Source organism: Pomacea canaliculata, linkage group LG3, assembly GCF_003073045.1.
Source record: "Pomacea canaliculata isolate SZHN2017 linkage group LG3, ASM307304v1, whole genome shotgun sequence".
Classification (NCBI taxonomy): Eukaryota; Metazoa; Mollusca; class Gastropoda; order Architaenioglossa; family Ampullariidae; genus Pomacea; species Pomacea canaliculata.
This window is the reverse complement of record NC_037592.1, coordinates 42,038,263-42,057,376: the sequence shown is the minus strand read 5'-3', so window position 1 is coordinate 42,057,376 and position 19,114 is coordinate 42,038,263. Positions and strand designations below refer to the sequence as shown.

At 39.0% G+C, this 19,114-nt stretch overlaps 2 protein-coding genes across 6 annotated transcripts in view; one reads left to right on the top strand and one right to left on the bottom strand.

Annotated features, from left to right (window-relative positions):
• The first annotated feature begins 231 nt into the window (after nucleotides 1–231).
• LOC112560668 lies at nucleotides 232–7,020 on the top strand. Its single transcript, XM_025232677.1, has 4 exons — nucleotides 232–1,779; nucleotides 3,610–3,811; nucleotides 4,565–4,783; nucleotides 5,234–7,020. The coding sequence occupies exons 1-4, from the start codon at nucleotides 953–955 to the stop codon at nucleotides 5,978–5,980; spliced, it is 1,995 nt and encodes a 664-aa protein (XP_025088462.1). The 5' UTR covers nucleotides 232–952; the 3' UTR covers nucleotides 5,981–7,020.
• Nucleotides 7,021–7,956: 936 nt separating this feature from the next.
• LOC112560667 (cytoplasmic dynein 2 heavy chain 1-like) overlaps nucleotides 7,957–19,114 on the bottom strand; it is a 57,936-nt gene continuing 46,778 nt past the window's right edge. For all 5 annotated transcript variants that reach the window (XM_025232671.1, XM_025232673.1, XM_025232672.1 and 2 more), the window contains 17 exons: nucleotides 18,643–18,806; nucleotides 18,154–18,273; nucleotides 17,120–17,398; nucleotides 16,628–16,783; nucleotides 15,473–15,577; nucleotides 14,860–15,064; nucleotides 14,324–14,484; nucleotides 13,330–13,455; nucleotides 13,031–13,141; nucleotides 12,586–12,741; nucleotides 12,330–12,408; nucleotides 11,985–12,178; nucleotides 11,170–11,391; nucleotides 10,349–10,564; nucleotides 9,971–10,170; nucleotides 9,619–9,817; nucleotides 7,957–8,924 (listed from right to left, as the gene is read on the bottom strand). In XM_025232671.1, coding sequence (XP_025088456.1) covers nucleotides 8,766–8,924; nucleotides 9,619–9,817; nucleotides 9,971–10,170; nucleotides 10,349–10,564; nucleotides 11,170–11,391; nucleotides 11,985–12,178; nucleotides 12,330–12,408; nucleotides 12,586–12,741; nucleotides 13,031–13,141; nucleotides 13,330–13,455; nucleotides 14,324–14,484; nucleotides 14,860–15,064; nucleotides 15,473–15,577; nucleotides 16,628–16,783; nucleotides 17,120–17,398; nucleotides 18,154–18,273; nucleotides 18,643–18,806 — 2,852 coding nt within the window. In that variant the 3' untranslated portion in view covers nucleotides 7,957–8,765. The remainder of the gene's footprint in view (nucleotides 8,925–9,618; nucleotides 9,818–9,970; nucleotides 10,171–10,348; nucleotides 10,565–11,169; nucleotides 11,392–11,984; nucleotides 12,179–12,329; nucleotides 12,409–12,585; nucleotides 12,742–13,030; nucleotides 13,142–13,329; nucleotides 13,456–14,323; nucleotides 14,485–14,859; nucleotides 15,065–15,472; nucleotides 15,578–16,627; nucleotides 16,784–17,119; nucleotides 17,399–18,153; nucleotides 18,274–18,642; nucleotides 18,807–19,114) is intronic.

Below are 19,114 nucleotides of genomic sequence, written 5' to 3'. Positions count from 1 at the left end.
TGCTTTTTAACGAACTAGTATTATCGGTGATTGTAACATTTCGTATACGAGATATTCTCTTTGTGGTATCTTCATGCTTTGAATCACACACACACACTGTTTGAGAGTTATTCGCTCTGTGTGTGAGAAACAGAGAGACGCACAGACCAGGTCAGCGATTCTATTCTCATATTTCACTATCTCCAAAGGGATCAGCACAGAGCATGCTTGAACTTACTGTTGACCCTGGCGACAAGGACCATGTCAGAACGTAACTCTCGTCGTCCAGTGAAAGTTTACTCGGGGATGTAAACTAACCAGAATTTGATCAGTATCAGCTTCGGCAGGAGCAGGGACTCAAATAAACTCGCGAGACACAACGTTTACAGCAGGACAGACTATTTCTGGACTTTCAGCAGTGGAGATCGTTTGCAACGGATGGCGAGTATATATGGCTTGGTCATATGACCCCATCCCCTCACTCCAGCCATACACGTTCACTCAGGCTGGTTGAGCCGATTTCGTTGTACCCATGAATTATTTATGCTTTGAATGACAAGTACTCGCAGGTGTTAGCATTTCGGATCAGGCACATGCTAAATGTAAATGTGTTGTGAACATTTTACTTGAAGAGTAAAACTACATGGGGATTTTTGTGACAAATTTCAAAAGAAAATATATTTTGGTGCTGCTTTTGTGAAACAATTCCACAGGTTTCCTTTCTGCTGTCGTGGTTTTATGGGATCAAGTAATCGCATTTCTTCTATTTATAGAAACAAAACCAGAAATCAACGGGTGTAAAGTTGTTTTCAAATTTGTATTTTGATTGTTGAATAAAGCATGCACATTCCAAGTTTCCATAGTGCTGTGTCAATGTGACAGAACCCTTATTCCAGTGAAATGTGTAGTACTCTGATGATACCAATGCTGATGAAGGTGCAGTCAGAAGACTTGAGAAAAGGAAACAGATCCCATGGAAGTAAAAGTTTGTAACAAACAAACTAAAATGAGCATATCATCTGGTCAGATGAGGAATGCTAATGATCATGTAGTTGAGTCTGGTCACATTATTGAAGAGTATGACTATTCTGATGGTTGTCATGGAGATAAACATGAGGCTTCTTTTTCAACAGTTTTTAGTAGTCCTGTTAACAGTCCAGTTGCTTCTAAAAATGCAATCACTGCAGATGTAGAGCAAAGTGAGATTGCAATGGAAGGTATCTTGCAAGTTCCATCTCAAAATGAAAATAAAGGGAATAAACATTTGGACCAGACAAATGAATTGCCTAATGAAATTAATACGACAGCTGATAAAGATCAACTTTGTGATGAGCAGTCCGGTGCAGACAAAAGCAGTCCAGACATAATGACAGACAGAAATGAAGCTGCTAAGGGTGATGAACTTGCTAATGATCATCTTCGTACTGATTTGGCAAATGCTAATGATGAAGGTTCTCACAATGTCCTAGGAAACAGTTTAGATGAAAATAATGATGTTGACACTTTGTTATTACAAGAAGTCACAAGTAATTCATACTCTGCCAAAGAGCTCTTTGATGCCAATGATAACTCAACTTCCCAGGTCTTTATTACGGCCAGTCACATTACAGATGATACCAGCAGTGTTTTTGATGTAAAGGCTGCCACATCTGCATGTGGTAGTGTCAAAGAAGTGAAGGATGGCGTTGGCATGTTTAACGCAGACAAAAGGCTGCAAAAGCAACAGAGAGTGCATATGTCAGCAGGCGCCAGTAGGTTACAAAAGGAGCAGGCACCAGAAACAAGAAATGTGAATTCCAGGTAAAACTATATTTAAGTCTCCTAACATTACTCCTAACATTAACATACAGTCCACACAATGCTCCTCATTTTTCACACCTTTCCCTGCTCGTCTTCCTTTTGCAAAATAACGATACTCTCAGTCCTTGTTACTTGGATCCTCATTACGGTTTTGATATTTGTCTCTTATTTGTCATCAGGGCTGTTGTTCATCATTCTATCTTTCATGTATGTTGTTTGCTTGTTCTTCTGTCCTTCATATGTTGTCCATGTCTTATTCTTGTTCTTATATGCTCCTTAGGAGTGTGAGTATGCGCTTTTACAAACTTTGCATTTATTATTATAAGGATCAAAATCAGTGTAGTCAGGCAACAAAAAGATAGTAGAACCATATTTCATTTAGTTACATGACTGTGTAAGCACGAACTATACACGTCCGTGGAGTTTGTTCCATGAAAAATTACATGATTGTGTGAGCGTGTTCCATGCAAACTACATCATCATTAGTTAAAACAGCTGTGAGCTTTTATTAATTTAGAGTAAGTATGGATAAAAGCATTCCATAGATTGTGTACTATTTAACTGCAATAAATTAAAGTAACGGCAGAGGCAGGGAATGAATGACTGATAAGAAATGTTGAAAATATATTTGGTATGAAGATCTGCTCAAGCAAGAATGAAAATGCTTACAATATTTTGAAAATTTATGTCCACTTTGATCTTCATAGCAGTAGATATAATTTTTATACTCAGACTTTAAAGGAAAGTTTTTGTTACCCACTGTTGCAAGTTTTCTATACAAAGCTGGCGCCTATAAATTGTTTTCATGCAGCAGCAAAACCAACAAAATTCTGTAATGTAAGAGCATGACTAGTTTTTTTTTAAAAATGTGATGTGAGGGAAAATACAAAGGTAGGTACACTTTGAAGCAATAAGCACCTTACATGAATGAAGAGACTGAATGTTCTCCATGAATGTGTAGAAATCGTAAGGCTACAAATTCAACAGATACATATAAAATAAAGTTATAGAGATGTGTTGTATATCCACTCTTTAACAGACCTGTTGATCCTGCCATCCTGGTAGTCATAGACAGCATGGAATGTTACCATGTGAACGGATTACATTGAGAGACATTGGTTGAGGGGGGCATGGAAACAGATATTGTTAGAATGGAAGGGTCAGAGAGCAGGAGTTTAGGAGTTTGAGGGCAACACTGCGGGACCAGAGGTCACAAGTTTGTTTGGAGCAGGGTACTGGATAACCTTGGAAGGAATGGATTTCAAAGGCATTATGTGGCATTGCCAAGGGAGAGAGGGTGTCCCTTGTAATCAGCCAGTGTGCAAAGTCCTGTGAAAGTTTTATTGAGGATCTCAAGAGCAGTGCGTGGTGAAATCTGTCACAGAGCCAACATTTTCTGCAGTGTAGACCTGCTAATTGGTGGAGTTACATAGCAGAACACAAGAGGACTTTTCATGCATGAAATAGAATATATCTGGAAATACTGAAGGTTTGAAGAACATTATCTTTCTAATGCCATATTTTGCTAACAAATGTGAGTTGCCAACAAGGAAAGTGATTCTCACCTTAGCACATTGTACTCATGGTAGTTAATTCTTATAGTTCTCAAGAATTAGCGATGCAGACCCCAGTTACAACTGATGACATAATATACATGATGTAGACAAATTCAACATAGACATAACTACCGACTCAAAACCTGTATCTCATTTGCAAAATTGTTCAATAAAATGTAGAAGAATCATTAACAAGAATGTTTCATACTTTGCCACCTGTATACATTTGCAATGTCTTTCAAGTAGGATGAAATACCTCCCCATAATTTTACAGAAACACCTCTCACACTGAGCAAGAGTCTCTGTCAGAGACAGTATTTCAGCAAGCCATGAACCTTATGTGCAGTCGTTGTGTCAGTGCCCCAAAAGGCTGGGATGGCAGTTTGATTAACATGGCCCAGGTGCCTTATGGGCCACAGGTACCTCAGTACTTTTTTGTCAACCAGCACCTACCTATGCCTACGCCTCCACTGAAGGTAAGCCTTGATTCTGTGTGCTCCTTTCTGTAATAAAGATCTATTCAGTCTACTCCTATTTTGTAAACATAAGAGCAGTTTCACTGGAACAAAGATAATCACAGGACAACACTATAGTGGAGGAAAATTACTTCCTAGCCAAACCATTGCAGGTGTTTTGGTACGTCTGCAAAATATGATCTGGTATCCACTCCAACACTCTTTGCAAGCTTTTACACAGAAATCTTTCACATGCTGTAAGATCTCAGAGGGATTTGGTCCTTGCCTTGTGCTATGTTTTCCCTTCTTGATCCATTGATTTCAGAGGATGACTATTTCACTTGAGGTTACAAACACCATATTCATATTGGCAACTGAAAATAACTCATGTCTATTCTCATGTTAACAATTGCATCACTATGTTTTTACCGAAGGCAGGTTTAACAAATTGCCTGTGTAGTCTGTTTTATTTTGATCACTTTTACAATGTACACGTTTGTCGCACAGTTTATAGAGAGAATCAGCACATAATTTTGGGTAAAAGTAATTTCTCTCACATACATATCATACTTATCAGTCGACATGCATTGTTTAGAAATGTTCAAAATATGAACATTAACCATAAATTAATGAAAACTTTTTACACTTAGTTGTGCTCTATTGGTTTTTTAAAATTAGTAAAGTATTTTTAAAGTCATCTTATGAAGTCTTTTGCACAGCAGTATTGAAATCTGTCAACAATGATTGTAGTGCAATATGGTGCATAAACAACAGGTCTGGAGTGGTTACAATGGAAACATCTACTTTGAGCCCATGACTATCAAAAGAGTTGTGACTGCTGGATCCTGTGGACATGACACTGAGGTTGAGAATAAGTCTAGAGGATTTGCTTTGCAGCGCCATGCCACTCACAGATCATCAGAAAGGAGACACCAAACTGCAGACTCTAATGCCCTAAGACCCTTGAGCTGGGTCAAAGAAAAGAAGAGTGGGGTAGGTTTTACCATTGTTCATTACAACTTTATCATCATCGTCAGTTCCCCACCCTGAATGCACAATATTACCACTGTCACCAAAATTTGTGATCTTCTGTTATTTCCTGGGATGTGCTGAATAAGAGACCTGTCCTTACAACTTATGGCTAAAGTTATTCCTTACATCGCGGGCATTAAGGTAATTACAATTTACGGCCATTAGAATCATTCCTTAGCACTTATGGCCATTAGAATGGCAGCGTATTTTGAGCTATCAAAAAAAAAGCTTCTAAAATATTTCTGATTTAAACTTAAAGCTGCTATCCATTTCAATCAGTACAAAGTCTTCATAACTTTGAAGCCAGTAATTAATTAGACATAATTAGACAAATTCCCTTCCAGGGCCACACTCATCTCCCTTTTAGGAGTATGTCTACCAGAAAACATTGAGTTTCAGTCTTCATTTCAGAAATCACGAAACACTCAAGCAGCAAGCGGTCCAAGAAAGAATTCAGCAAAAGGTATTCCCACTGGAGCTGCAGGTCATCACTCTGTTGTGCTGGACAAGCTGGTTGTAATGAACCCCAACAACACCTTCATGCAGGAGGAGCTAAACTTGATTGAGTCCCAGAAATCCACAGGCAGCCTAGCCATATACCTTCATCAGAAAGCCTCTACTGGTGATGACAGCAGCAATAAGGGCGGAGGTGGTGGTAGCAAAGCTGCTCGTAAAGCGATGAAGTCAGCAAATTTTGACAGAATATGCAAAGGTTCTGTTGCTGTCCAGCTTCGTAGGAAGAACAGCATTGACATGATGGAAAGTGGCGAAGCAAAGAGAAGAAGTGATGGAAACGAAAAACTTGAGTTAAGCAGTGTGCCATTGCAACGAAGATTGATGATTGTGGGAGATCGGTTCTCTCCGCCTTCAGCCATGTCTCCCTTGCTGCGCACACAAACACAGTTTTCACTGAGCAGTAACCGTTTGACCATGAATTCTCCTGATCCCTACAGTGTCTTTGAGCACCTTCCCCATCTGGAGCAAGTGCGCATGAGCCTCCGCCACATGGACAGTCATGGTGAGGATTTCTATGCATCTCGATTGAACACTCCATACAGTGCTCACCGGAGACTCACTGCTGTGGATGATCTGAAACCCTTCATAAAATATAGCCCTGATGTGAAGGCCAGGTATAACAAGCAGCTTAGGTATTTTTAAGACAGGATTAAGACAGTTGATACACTAACTAGTATGAGTATCAATAGGTTCATTGCAGACTTATGGAGAAGCCACTCTTTCAAAACTAAAGGCATTGCTTAAAACAAATACAATACTTACATGAAGCATCATTGAAACAGACATTTTAGCCAGGTGTGTTTATGATCCTTTCGTCAAGTGTATTTGAGATCTTTACTGCTTGAGGTTAAGATGACTATCTATCAGGCATGTAATGTTATATTTATCACCAGATGTGTTTGAGACCTTTCACTAGATGTGTTTAAATCGATCAAGATGGGTCACCAGCGCGAAGATGAGCATTAACAATAAGCATGCATAACCTGACTTCCCGAATAAGTGACCTTTCACCTGGAATGGTTAATATGACCTTTCACTAAATGTGTTAATGGACTGGTTGTGGTTAGGTCTTGTAAAAAGTTAAAAATTCTATGTAAACTTCCAGGAATATTTTCCATGGCTGGTCAAAACTGAATCAATTTTCTACATTTTCTTAAAAAGCACACAAACTACCACAGCCAATGCTTTTTAAAGTTAGCATTCATCTAGCTATTTATATGCACAGAAAAAAATTACTGTGAACTAAATGAATTTCAATTAATTTTGATAATATGATCTTTTATTATTTAGCTTAGTAAGCTAGTACTTTTTGTTATTGGCTATGACAGAATGCTGTGTAGTATGTGACATGACTTTTAATGGAATAATTTAACTGTGCAAAATAACAGTATAACTGAAAATAAGCCATTTTTAAGTAATAATATATTGAAGTAGCATTCTATTGCCTGAAAACCTTAAATTCTACTGATATTTCATCATTTACTTGCATAGTATGAACATCAGTTAAAATGCAGGTCTTGGATAAATGAATTTATTTGCCTTTTCTTTTCAGTTTTCAGTAATTCTGCCTGTTTTATTCACAATTTTGAAGATCATAACAAGTGCTAAAATTTTAAGACCAACTGTTTTATGAGTAGCTTGTGCTGTGGTATTAGCAAAGATGCTTAAAAGCTGAATATGTATATGGTGTGAGGTTTAAATATTTTTCAAGGTTTCCATAAAGGTTTTCTAAAGTATAGATTTTAAGAATAATAAATGCTAAATTCGTAAAGCGCATATTCACACTCCTAAGGAGTATGCTCTTAACACCTAAGCACAAGAACGAGACATAGACAGAACATGAGGGACAGGAAAACAAATGACACATGAAACTAAGAAAGAATAAAGAACAGTACTAATGATGAATAAAAACAAGTACAGAAAATGCAAAGAGGAACCAAATAACAAGAACTGAGAGTATCGTGGTAAAAACAAGCAGGGAAGGGTATGACACAAAGGACTAGCATTATGGGAATGGGTGTTAGGAGTAATGTTTAAGGAAGATGTGAGTTTTCAGATCATGTTTTCCCAAGCATATGGCTGGTACCAAAATTGCTTCCCAAATGTGACACAAGCTACATGCCTCATTTTGCACAAACATTTCCATGGGATCAAGTACTGACACACCAACATTTCTGTTGATTTTAGCTTCAGACTAAGCCAAAGACTGAAGCAATTTTTTTTATTATGTGGTATTCAAAATCTAAAACTTTTATTTTATTGTTTGTGGCATTCAACTTCTAAAACTAATATTTTATTATATTGATGCTTAAAAGACAGACACTTGTTAAAGCATCCTTCAACAGTACAGGAAAATAGTGACAACTATTTTCATTGACACAACAGAGAAATACAATTTTTAGCATGACAACACAGAACCTCATTCCTGATCTCTGTGGGCACTGGTCAGATGGGTGAATGAGAAAGTGTGAGCAAAGAAACTGTGCGAGTTAATAGATGGATTATTGATATACACATAAAACTGAAAGTATGTCTGCTCTATACACACAAATCTTTAAATTGCTTTGTTTCCATGTTTATGGTAAAACAAAACACAATAAAAAAAATAAAGGACCAGGTGGTGTTGCAAATGCAAATGTTTATTAACAAAAGTAAAACATGCTTGGCACAAGGTATTTAAGAAAGGACGGATTTTTATAATGCTCAGAACAACAGAGCCTGTCTTTTTACATTTCCCATGAAATGCACAAAATCACTGCAAGGCAAAAGGTTTTCCCTCTTGCACAAATAATCACACAGTGTGAAGTATTTGGCTTTTATGTAGCACAAATAAAATCTGTAAAGTTTCTTATCTTTTTACATGTGTTTGAACAGACTAGGCTAGCTATGAAATATATTACTCTTATTTTAACAAGGAAAACTTTGTGCTGTTGCTAAATTAAATGATATGTAAAGTAATGTGAGCAATGTAACAGCAATGTGCAATACGTTAACTTTGTAACAAAATTGCATTTTAGGCAACATCTGCATCCTGCAAGCAATTAGGTGAAAAACCAAGACAAGTGAATGTTTAATTGCATCTGATATGGTCTTTGTTAAATGGCTGCAAAAGAATATACATAAAAGACTGCAGGTAATAAAGGCAAATTGCTCCTGACTTGGCTGAAGAGCAGAAAACAGTAACTATGAACAAACTGTTCAAGTGTATCAGACACGTTTCTGAAATGCACAGTCCACATTTTTTTCTGCCTTCTTACAACTCCCTTAGATCATTTTTAACTAGTCAGCCCGATTCCAGATAAATTAAGTAATCAGATCCAATATATACACTGAGATCAGACAACCTCTTAAGTGTTTATAGCACTTATAGGAGTTCTCCCTAAGATGCCAGAAGCTTGATTGCAAGAGTCCAGATGAAGATGCTTGGTCACTGGTTCTTCAAGAATAGTGCTGCACCACATTGCAGCCATTGGTTGATGTTTCCACCACAAGGAACATCCAGTCGTGTGACAATGCGGTCTCGAGTAATGTCATAATAGATTGGCAAAGAGATAGTTTCTCCAGTGAGGTGTGAATCTGCAGATTCCTGTTAGAACATTACATATTATTCTGTGAATGTTAGAAAGAATTCTAAAAGTAAGAACTTAAGACTTTAAACTGAGAGGTAAATTAATGTCATCTGCACAGCATAGGTTGTAAATTGTCCTTCCACTGAGGGAAATGGAAATGTGATGGCCATGGAGGGTTTCAAGCATGATAATCTCTAAGATGCTATCAGCACATGTGACACAAGGCACCTCTGACACATGCCTACTGTCATTTGAAAGAAAGCTCCCATTTGGTTATCCAGCAGCAGTGTTCAATGAGCTATTATAATATAAAACACTTCAAAGACTTGGATGAGACCTTCAATGTCGGATTTTCACATAATATGCTATAACCCCTCATGTCAGACTTTGAAAAGTCTTTCTTAAAGTATATGAAGTTGTAATGGAGGTCTCGCTGATGCTTCTCTATCAGGATGTGGCAACTGAAGTTGCTAATAGTTCCTCAGCAGTGGTTCTGATGTGATTCTATATATCACTTCCAACATGACTGAGTAAGAGCAAGAAAACAGTAAAGTTGTCTGCTGCTCATAACAATGCATAACAATAAAGTGCAGTGCACAGATTAACATACTCTGCTCTAATGTTTGGCTTACGAATTCAATCATCACACAGGCATTCTTACCCTTAGCACCAATGCCACTCAACAGGAAGGTATATCTTAGACATTCTTACCTTGGGCACCCAAGCCACTAAACACGGAGGTATTGCAGAAACACTTGGTGAGTCTCTCTGGTTCTCAAAGAGCTGGGTGCCATCAAAGCTGCAACCCTCCAGCTGCAGTCCCCCCAGTTTGATGGGCAGTTTGGCACCAGAAAGGCCTCCTCGCCAGCTGCTAACAAACTTCAGGTTGTCCATGGAACACCGTAGCTCTCTGGAGAACACAATAACTGCTTTCTATAAAATACTTGTTTCTCAAAATTGTTTGTATTCTTTATGATTCTCTATGAGCACAATTTGAGCTTTCGAGTGTCTGAAAATATTCACATTGAAATCATAAACAGATTATTTCCAAAGAAAACATTACCTGGCTGTCTGCTGTCGAAGGGCATTGAGGAAGGTATCTGGACGGAAGAGTTCTGACAGGTCTAAGGTATCACGAAGGAGTGTCCCATTCTCTGCTTGGTCAACCCATTTCTGAATGGCAGTGGCTCGAGCAACAAGTCCCTTCAGGTACTGAACTGGGTCCTCCGGACCATCCCATTGGCTCAGCCAGTTTAGTGGTGTCTATGCAGCAAAAGTTGACAATTTAATGATGTACTGATGATAGTTTCTTTCCTTCATTCATACAATAACTTCTTAGCCATTCATTTTTTCCATTCCTTCAAGGTTTTTTGACTAATCCAGTATATTTTGCAAGAAATGTGGGTAACTGAATTTTTAAAAAGGGGAGGACATGTCTCACTTCCTGATTCAGGAGGGCAGCAGCAAGGTTCTGCACTTCTGACGTCAGAAGCTGAGTGCCCCTGATGACCTTGGAGAGGGCGGCCAATGAAGCATGGACACTCTGCACTAGCTTGATGCCACTGTATCGTTCCAGGTGCAAGAAGGACAGAATAGGTGAGCTATGGCCAGCCCGCTCGCTGGGAATGGCTATCTTTGTCTGAATCAGTTGCAGGCCCTGCAAGATCAGGCTCACAGCTATAGACAGGGAAGTAAACACCATGACAGTTCAGGTGGCACTGATGCTTAAAACATGCAGTTCTTAAACTTCACCTGAAGGTTTTCAAGTCACATTCAAGGTATAAGAATCTATGCATGTGTATCTGGATACACCTGAACCATGCTAGATATTCAACAGTCTGAAAGCCATGCTATGATGGAAAGCAAAAGGGAAGCAGATAGTGTAAAAAGTAGAAAAAAACATGTACAAAAACCAAGAGCTGGCTGCTGTTCTTACCAAGCTGCTGGCATATAATCCATCATATACAGATGTTTACTCATATCATGTATGCGGGTTTGAAGTAACCAATAAACCTAATTACATCATAAACAGATTTTCAGACTGATGTCATATGTACAATAATCACACAAACTACTTTATAGGTCTTACATTTCACTAGGCAATAACTGATCATGAAGAAGACATAAATTTGGAAACCAATAAGCAATAATATTGACAACACAGTTAAAATTGGGCCATCAACTTAAAGTTTAATTCATCTCTCACAAAACTTTTGTTGTGAATACATGTGTGAAAGAAATGCAAGGATACAAAGGCTTTACTTGGTTGAGTTTTTTCCACAGGTTAAGGATGGGCCCCAGCTGATTGGCCCACACTTCTTTGTCAAAGCGACTGGCCTTGGCATCCCCTCGCTGTAAGATGCGCAGCTGTGAGATAACCTGCAAGCTGATGATGCGCTGGGCTGAGCGCTCAATATTCTCAGGCAGCCCAAAGTAGGAAGGGTGATCACTCTCTGGTAGGCTGCTGATTACCTCTTGGTAGTCCTACAAACCACACCATAATGATATGCCATAATACCATCATGACGATGATTCACAATATTATTATGACGTCACAATACTAGTATGATGAGTAGTAACCCTGCAATACCATTTGTTCCCACAAACATAGAGGAGTTAAAGAGGTCTAACTGACAAATCCTGCCTCAAGACCTTTAATGGTTCTTATCCTTAACATGACTAAAGAGTTCATTCTTAGAAACAAGATATGCTGAAAAAAGACATCCTATTTCTAAAACTCTCTTGCTATCTGTGAATTTTTTTCACTATATTTTTAAACTGTGTTTACCTTCAAAATAGAAATGCAACATGCAACAGTATTTTTCTGTGTGACCATTGCTGAATTAGCTGACATATTAAAGTACCTTTTTGCACTTCCTATGTGCCTGACCATTGTGATCTTGTTCCAAACTTATGTCTCCAAGAGAACACAGACTTTCACACAAAGATTTATGCAAAGACTTAATGGGAAGTGCGGCCCTATGATCCTCAAAGGAGCAACAAGGAATAAACTAAGCTAATGGGAAGTAGGCACATGCATACATTAACTGCACATGAAGACCACAACATTCACACACCCGTCTGTTGGTAGAGACTGGAACATGCAGTGGTCCAAGGCGTTTGTTCTTATTCTGAGGACTCAGGACACTGGAATCAAAAAACTGCTTCAGGTAGGACACTAGAACCTGCATGTCAAAGGGGTTGTCCACTCGACCACCGTAGATGGCAAACTCAAACAGACCATGGACAAAGTTCCACTGCACATCTTGTCCTGCAGTCAAACATTGCAGACAAATTGAACCCACAAATAGTCACATGCTATGCAAGTGAACAATGTCTAATGTAAACAAAAAATGTAGTCATTAGCGAGTTTCTAAAGTGATTATAATGAAGTTTTGCACACATCTTACACTCCTTTTTACCTGAAGCACACAGCCTGTCAATGATATCAGCACCAGCTCTGAGGTCAGACAGTGAGAACTCATAAAACTTGGTCCAACCCTGAGAACATTTAAAAATATGGGTTGGTTCACCATGATTCACTAAACAAAAAAAAACAAACAATGCACTTCCAACAAAAGTATGATTATTTGTGAGGCTTAATGTACCAAAGGTACCAGAACCACACATAAGAGGAGTTCCACTCAAGAAAGCCAGGAGGGTGGGTGAGTGACCAACCTGTGGAATGTATACTCGTCGCTCCTGTACCACAGCATGAAACCAGGCCAGAGCAAACAGAGCCTGGGACCTGACTGTGTTTCCCCCACGTGCAACGTACTCTGGGCTCCAGCCTTCATAGGTACGTAACAGGTTCTGCTTCACTCCTGGAGGAGACTGTCACAGAACGTCAAAGCTGGACTAGTCAGCAGATACAATGTGTTTACTGTCAATCTGACTTCATCAAAACTTTGATCACCCACATCACCAACAAAAACTGAAAATTTTGCTTTACTGTAATCTGTGCTGAATGTATACTAAAAACTGTGGCTGCAATAAGTACCCACAAAGAGAAGTATATGCAAGTTCCTCTCATGTAACTTTAAACATACTCAAAATCATAAAGTTTATGCTGGCTTGTCTGGCAAGACAATTTGTCCGACAATGAAAACTTTTTGAGACTCACCTCATACGTGATCTTCAGGCTAGATTGCAGCAGGATGGTTGGAAACTTGGGGTGAACCTCAGCTGTCATCCACAGTCGGAAATCTTTATGTGGCTTCATGCTGTTAATCTCCTGCAATAGCAGGTAAACATTACCACACCACTCCTACATACACAGTATCCCAATACACTAAAAACATGGGTTAATAAAAAGCACAGACCTCCATGGAGCATCACAAGCTGTCAGTTTACATGTACCACATCACTTCCACCACCTGGTCCCCATTAATACTATTTTCCCTCTATGCCCTGCTTGCCCACCTTTTCAAGCGCTGGCAGCCAGGCCGTGACCAGGTGCAGGTTCTTCAGACACAGCCAGTCTCCGTTATTTGCACACTCACGTACAAGCTGCATGGCAATTTCTGCCTGGCCTTGACCCATGGCAACCTGCAAAGAATCAGAAATATTGGTGATTTCACTGCTTGTGTGTGCCTAAGTTCTAAGACAGTGAGAAACTACACCAACGATGCCAAAGACCACAGGATTCTCCCCAGTAAATTGTCCACCATCTTCCATGCCGTTATGAAATTTCTACTAGATAAGCAGAAGTAATAAAACCCCATGATTTGTCTTCAGGCTAAGTAAAGAAATACGGGCCCATATGATTCGCTTCCTGGGTTAGTGAAGTAACAAAAGGCCTACGATTTGTCTCCAAGCTAAGTAGACGTAGATTATACAGGATGTTCTTCATCCAGATGAAGAAGACCATTCAAAAGCATAGACCAAATCTTTTTTCTTTCACCCTTCTTGACCTTCCAGAAGAAATTCTGGAGCACAATGTTCACAGCTTTTTTTTTTTTTTTAATCACCACCTAAACTCTCTTATTCTTGTATATGCCAGCATCACATTCTTCCATAGGAGTTCTATAATCTACCACGACAAAAATTCTATCAATATACAAAAGATTCTCCTAGTCTTCAACACCAAAGGCAGTTAGTTATTCTACTGCACTAAAGTTTTGTACCACTGACATTAGGTTAAGGGCCATATGCTTCATCTTCCCAGGTGAGAAGATATCAGTAATGCCAGTCACAAATGACTGTTGAAAAAACGTTAACACAGTCAATCAACAGTACTTGCAAACACCTCTCAAAATGAATGAACAATTCACTTTTCCTGTTAATAAAACTGCTTACTCATCAAAACTCAAATAAAGTATTTAAATATATATTAGAATAAGCTATTTCACACACAACACAGCACCAAAAATGGGACATTGCTTAAGGTGATGTAAGCATGGAAATAAATTGTGACCTGATGATAACGTTCAAGGCCAACGATTTCACTAGCCAAGTCTTGCAGCTCCTGTGATGGGTCAGCCCCTGGGGAGATCACCACCAGGACAGGTTCTGTGGCTAGTGTCTCATGATACAGTGTCTTCAGACTGATGCTAGGTGGAGACAGCTCCTTCATGCCTACAGAACATAATATTTCTATTTTAAAAATTGTATTTCAACATTAATGTTACACTGTGTCACATCAAATTACAAATAACTATATTTATATTTTATGGCAAAGGGAACAAAATAGATATATAAAGTCAAATCACTTCATGAATTTAGTTAAATCACAAGAAGATTGGGCTTAATACTTCTAAAACAAATGTACACATTATTGATCTACCTTATGTCTTAATGTATGCCCAATTTAATCATTTTGGAATGTGAATTGAATAAAAACAAATCACTAAGCAGGCAACACAATTAGCTTACATTGAGGACAACACAGTGACATTTAAGTGTTAAGATAATGGTTCCCACATGTTTCAATGGCAAATCAGCAAGACTCACCTAAAGCTTTGCATGCAAACAGGGCCATTGCACTCTGAAGTCTATCTGGGCGTGTTGCCTGCACTGTCAACACTTGCTGAAACAACGTGCAGTGTTTGCTGATGGATGAGGGGAACTCCTCCTCACAATGACTGCTGCGGGCAAAGTTAGACCACAAAGTGGTGTCCTCCAAGCTGAGCTGCTGGTACAACCTGGGAAGATTGGCCTGGTGACCACAGCAAAGCAATAATATTGATTTTTGTTTTTTCCTCCGCTGTATGGAAGTTCAATACTGAATGAGAGAGTGTACATGGTAGGACAACCAACAGTGTAAGAGCAAATTAATGTGATGTTAAAAATGAAAAACAACAAACATCTGGTACATGTATGGTCTAAAGTAGAGAGAGAAATATAGAAGATGTTTTCTTGAGAAGTAAGAAAACACTGGCACTTGACAGGAAAAGACATGTGATTCTAATAGGACAGATAGAATAAGTTTCTACAGTTTATATGCTTACATATCCACTTACATTCAGCTAGGTAAATTTATGTCCACCTACATTCATGTCTACCTACCTTTAGGGTATCAACTCTCATGTCAACCCACACTCAATGAATACTCATGTCAACCTACCTTTAGCGCAGCAACAGTCGACGCTCTTTCCTCATCCACCCATGAGGGAGCATGGTGATCTCCTTTGACATCTGCCACCAACATTCCTGTGAATGCTTCCCACTCCTGCCACAGTGGATCAAAGTCACATCATGAGATTGACATTATCCCACACGTTATGAGATTGACATTATCATACATCATGAGACTGATATTATCACATGAGTCAAGAAACCCACCCTACCAGAGGTGATATTTGTCACATCATGAGATTCATATCACACAAGTCGTACAGTCATACATGCTGTAAGTTTCACATATAAAAAAAGGCAGTAAGTTTCGTTGAGAGAAAGAACACATAAGTGAGAGTGGTGAGGTTATGACAAGGAAAATAACACTCATCATATGAAATGTAAAAAAAACCCTATTGATCACAATTGTCATTCCAACTATCAAGCTTGAAGACCACATTCATCACTAGACAGACACATGTTCCCTTCAGCATGCACCAAAGAGACACATCATGCTTTAATTACTGTGCACAAAAAAAAAATCACTTTTCATCAGGCATTAGAAAGATAAATTACACCTTTTCATGCACCTAAGAGATAAGCCCAACTTTACTGAGCACCATACAAGCTGCACTTAAGTGTGCACTGCAGACAAGTCACTCTGTATCATGCACCATAGAGACAGGTTACATTTAATCACACACCAGGAAAAACATGAGACGTTTATCATACATCAGAGGTCTTGTTATCATGCACTAGACAGACAGAACAATCATGCACCAGGGAAGGTGAGATTTTGTCATGACCAGAGGTCTCACACTTTATCTCATTCACTGCATACAAGATGCATCACAGATCGCCCTGCTTGTGCTGGGCATGGTACACATCAGACGTCTATTTTGACACTTTTCCATCACATTTTCAGTTTACCTAACGCTAATCATATCAGCCATATTTTCTGCATTGCACCAGTGAATTAGGTAACAATATTCACTAAATACAGAATATTGTTATTCACATAGCAGCCACAATAACTTATGTTGATAATAACATCTTAGTCCCTTTCATTATGCCAGTCACACAAACTATAAACATTTCATTAATGAATTGGACAATCTTCTCAGTGACAACAGCATTGCAAGAAAATATTCCATTTAGTACTCACATTATCTTGGAAAAGCTCTGGTTTAGTCCCATGAGCCATGTGCACTGCGAACATAAGGCGATCAACCTTGAACAGCGACCGGCATACATACTCATATACCAGTCGCTGCAGTTGTTGACTCAGGCTGCGGATGCGGATTTCTGTACCACTGCCATCCTGCGAGATTAAACAGAAGGCTCAAAATATTGTGATCACTGCATGTAAGTTAGTAGTTCAAACAATATGACTCACTGAATTTCATAAAAGGCTTGAGAAAATGAAAAAAAATGCAGAGTAATGTTACTTTTCTCAGGAATATTGCTCTATTATTTACAATATCAAATACTACTTATGATCAGTTATAGCAACACAGAAGATAAGATCTTTAATGGATGTTCATCACAAACAATCATTTGAATCATGGCCTTCTTAATAATAACATTCCTTTGCCAAGGTCTTAGGTTTGTAAAAAAGTCACTAACAAACCCCCTTCCCCTGAAAGTATTGACTGACATGTTCAGTATGAAGAGAGCGTTGAAAGAGGCGCAAGAAAGCAGCAAGACTGAAGCGGTACATGTTGTTAATTTTTGCCAAGTCGCTGATGACAAAGTAAAGGCAGCTGCCACTGGCTGCCAAGGGCAGGTAACTGTTGCGCTCTGCATCAAGTGAAGCCTGTAGGCGGACTGATTCTTCCAGACTGTCACTAATGGTGATGCTGGATGCTTTGGTTTTGTTGAGAGAGTCCAAGAGCTCTTTGTTCTCAAGGATGTTACCTTTGGCACTGGCCAGTTCCTGACATCACACACACACACTCCTTAGTGAACATGAACAGCACAAACCCCTGAGTGAACATGATGAACAATATATATATATCACATGAGTGAACATAAACATTATACACATATCTCACTCACACACCTGAGTGAACATGAACAGTATATACAAAGGTGAACAGTATTTAAGCTTAAGCAGTGCTATTTCTCTGTAAGATAAAATTTCAATTGGCAGCTTTAGACCTACAGAAAACATGCATATCCACATTAGAATCACAAGGATATATTAATAAGATTATGATACCAGACCAAGTCCAACTGGTTAGCAGCACTGTTTCACAAGCAGGAGGTAACAGAAGTGAGAAAGTGGGTGGTGGATACAACCCAGCAGTGCCAGTATCCATGACATAATCCCTCCCAACCCACCAATCCATCCACCTTCCCCATACTCCCACAGAAGGTGTAAAAGTAGAGTAGGTATGGTTCTCTGAGTCTCAGACAACCAGCAGACTTCAGTCATGGCTATTAGAGAGCCAAGAGAAGTCCATATATATGTATTGTACAGTCTTAGAGCCTCAGAAAATTTGTTTTGTGGAAACAGGCAAACAGTTCCTTCAACAAAGTTCATGCCTTACACCTAGACTGGGGTCTGTCTCAATGAGTATGAGCACCTGCCATGTGATTGGTTATCCCTGCAAACATGTTAATGCATACATCATTTGTGGGTGTGATCACATTTTGTGAATGAATGCATGACTTGTGTGTGTGTAAGACCTCAAGTAAAGACTCCTCAAGCTTGGCCAGCTGGATCTTGAGATCCTCCTCCTGTTTCAGTAGGTCTGTCTTGCGGACCTCCAGCTCTGGCTTTTCATTCTGAATGGTCAGTGCTAGCAGCTGCAACACAGAGACCACCACAGGCCATATAATATGATTGGAAGCATCACATGCAGTCTTCTCAAACAAGACTAATGGTATCTTTATCACCATGAAAACACACCAAAAATCAAGGCAGACACACAGTATCATTATCACCATGAAAACACGCCTAAAATCAAACAAGACGGACAGGATCATTATCAGCAGGAAAACACACCAAAAATCGAATTGTAACCTGACTGGTTATTTACATGCCTGCCTGGGGTGTACAACAAAGTGACTGTTACACACAGATCACAATTTGGTACTCAGTTTACTTGGCTATGTTTTTCCAATGAAACATTTACAAGTTTGAATAAACTAAAAGCAATATCTTAATCAACAAACTTGTCCTGTTAGTCCAGCCCTGGTTGTAGTGAAGTTGACCTCAGTGATGATTGATGCAGCATCTGGAGGTATCTCAGGGTTGGGGTTGCGTGTTGCCATAAACAGCTTGAAGTCTTCGTTGTAGTCAATAACCTTTTCTCCAATCTGAACCACATAACGAGGACCTGAAGATATCCATTAGTCAAAGAGTAATATAATAATAATAAATAATAATAAAGTTGATTTGTATAGTCACCCTGCCATCAAAGGCAGGCTCAAAGTGCTTTACCAAAAAAATAATAATAACCTGACAGCAAAGCTACAGGCACAGGCATAGATGGCACAATCATTATTGTCTCTCAGGATGAAGAACAAGAAATGACTTTATAGAAATATTATTACTCTGGTGGTGTAATTTAGTTTTATTTAATCTTTTACACAGAAGTGCTTGTGACAAACCCCACACTACATACAAGCTAGTTTTGTCATAGTA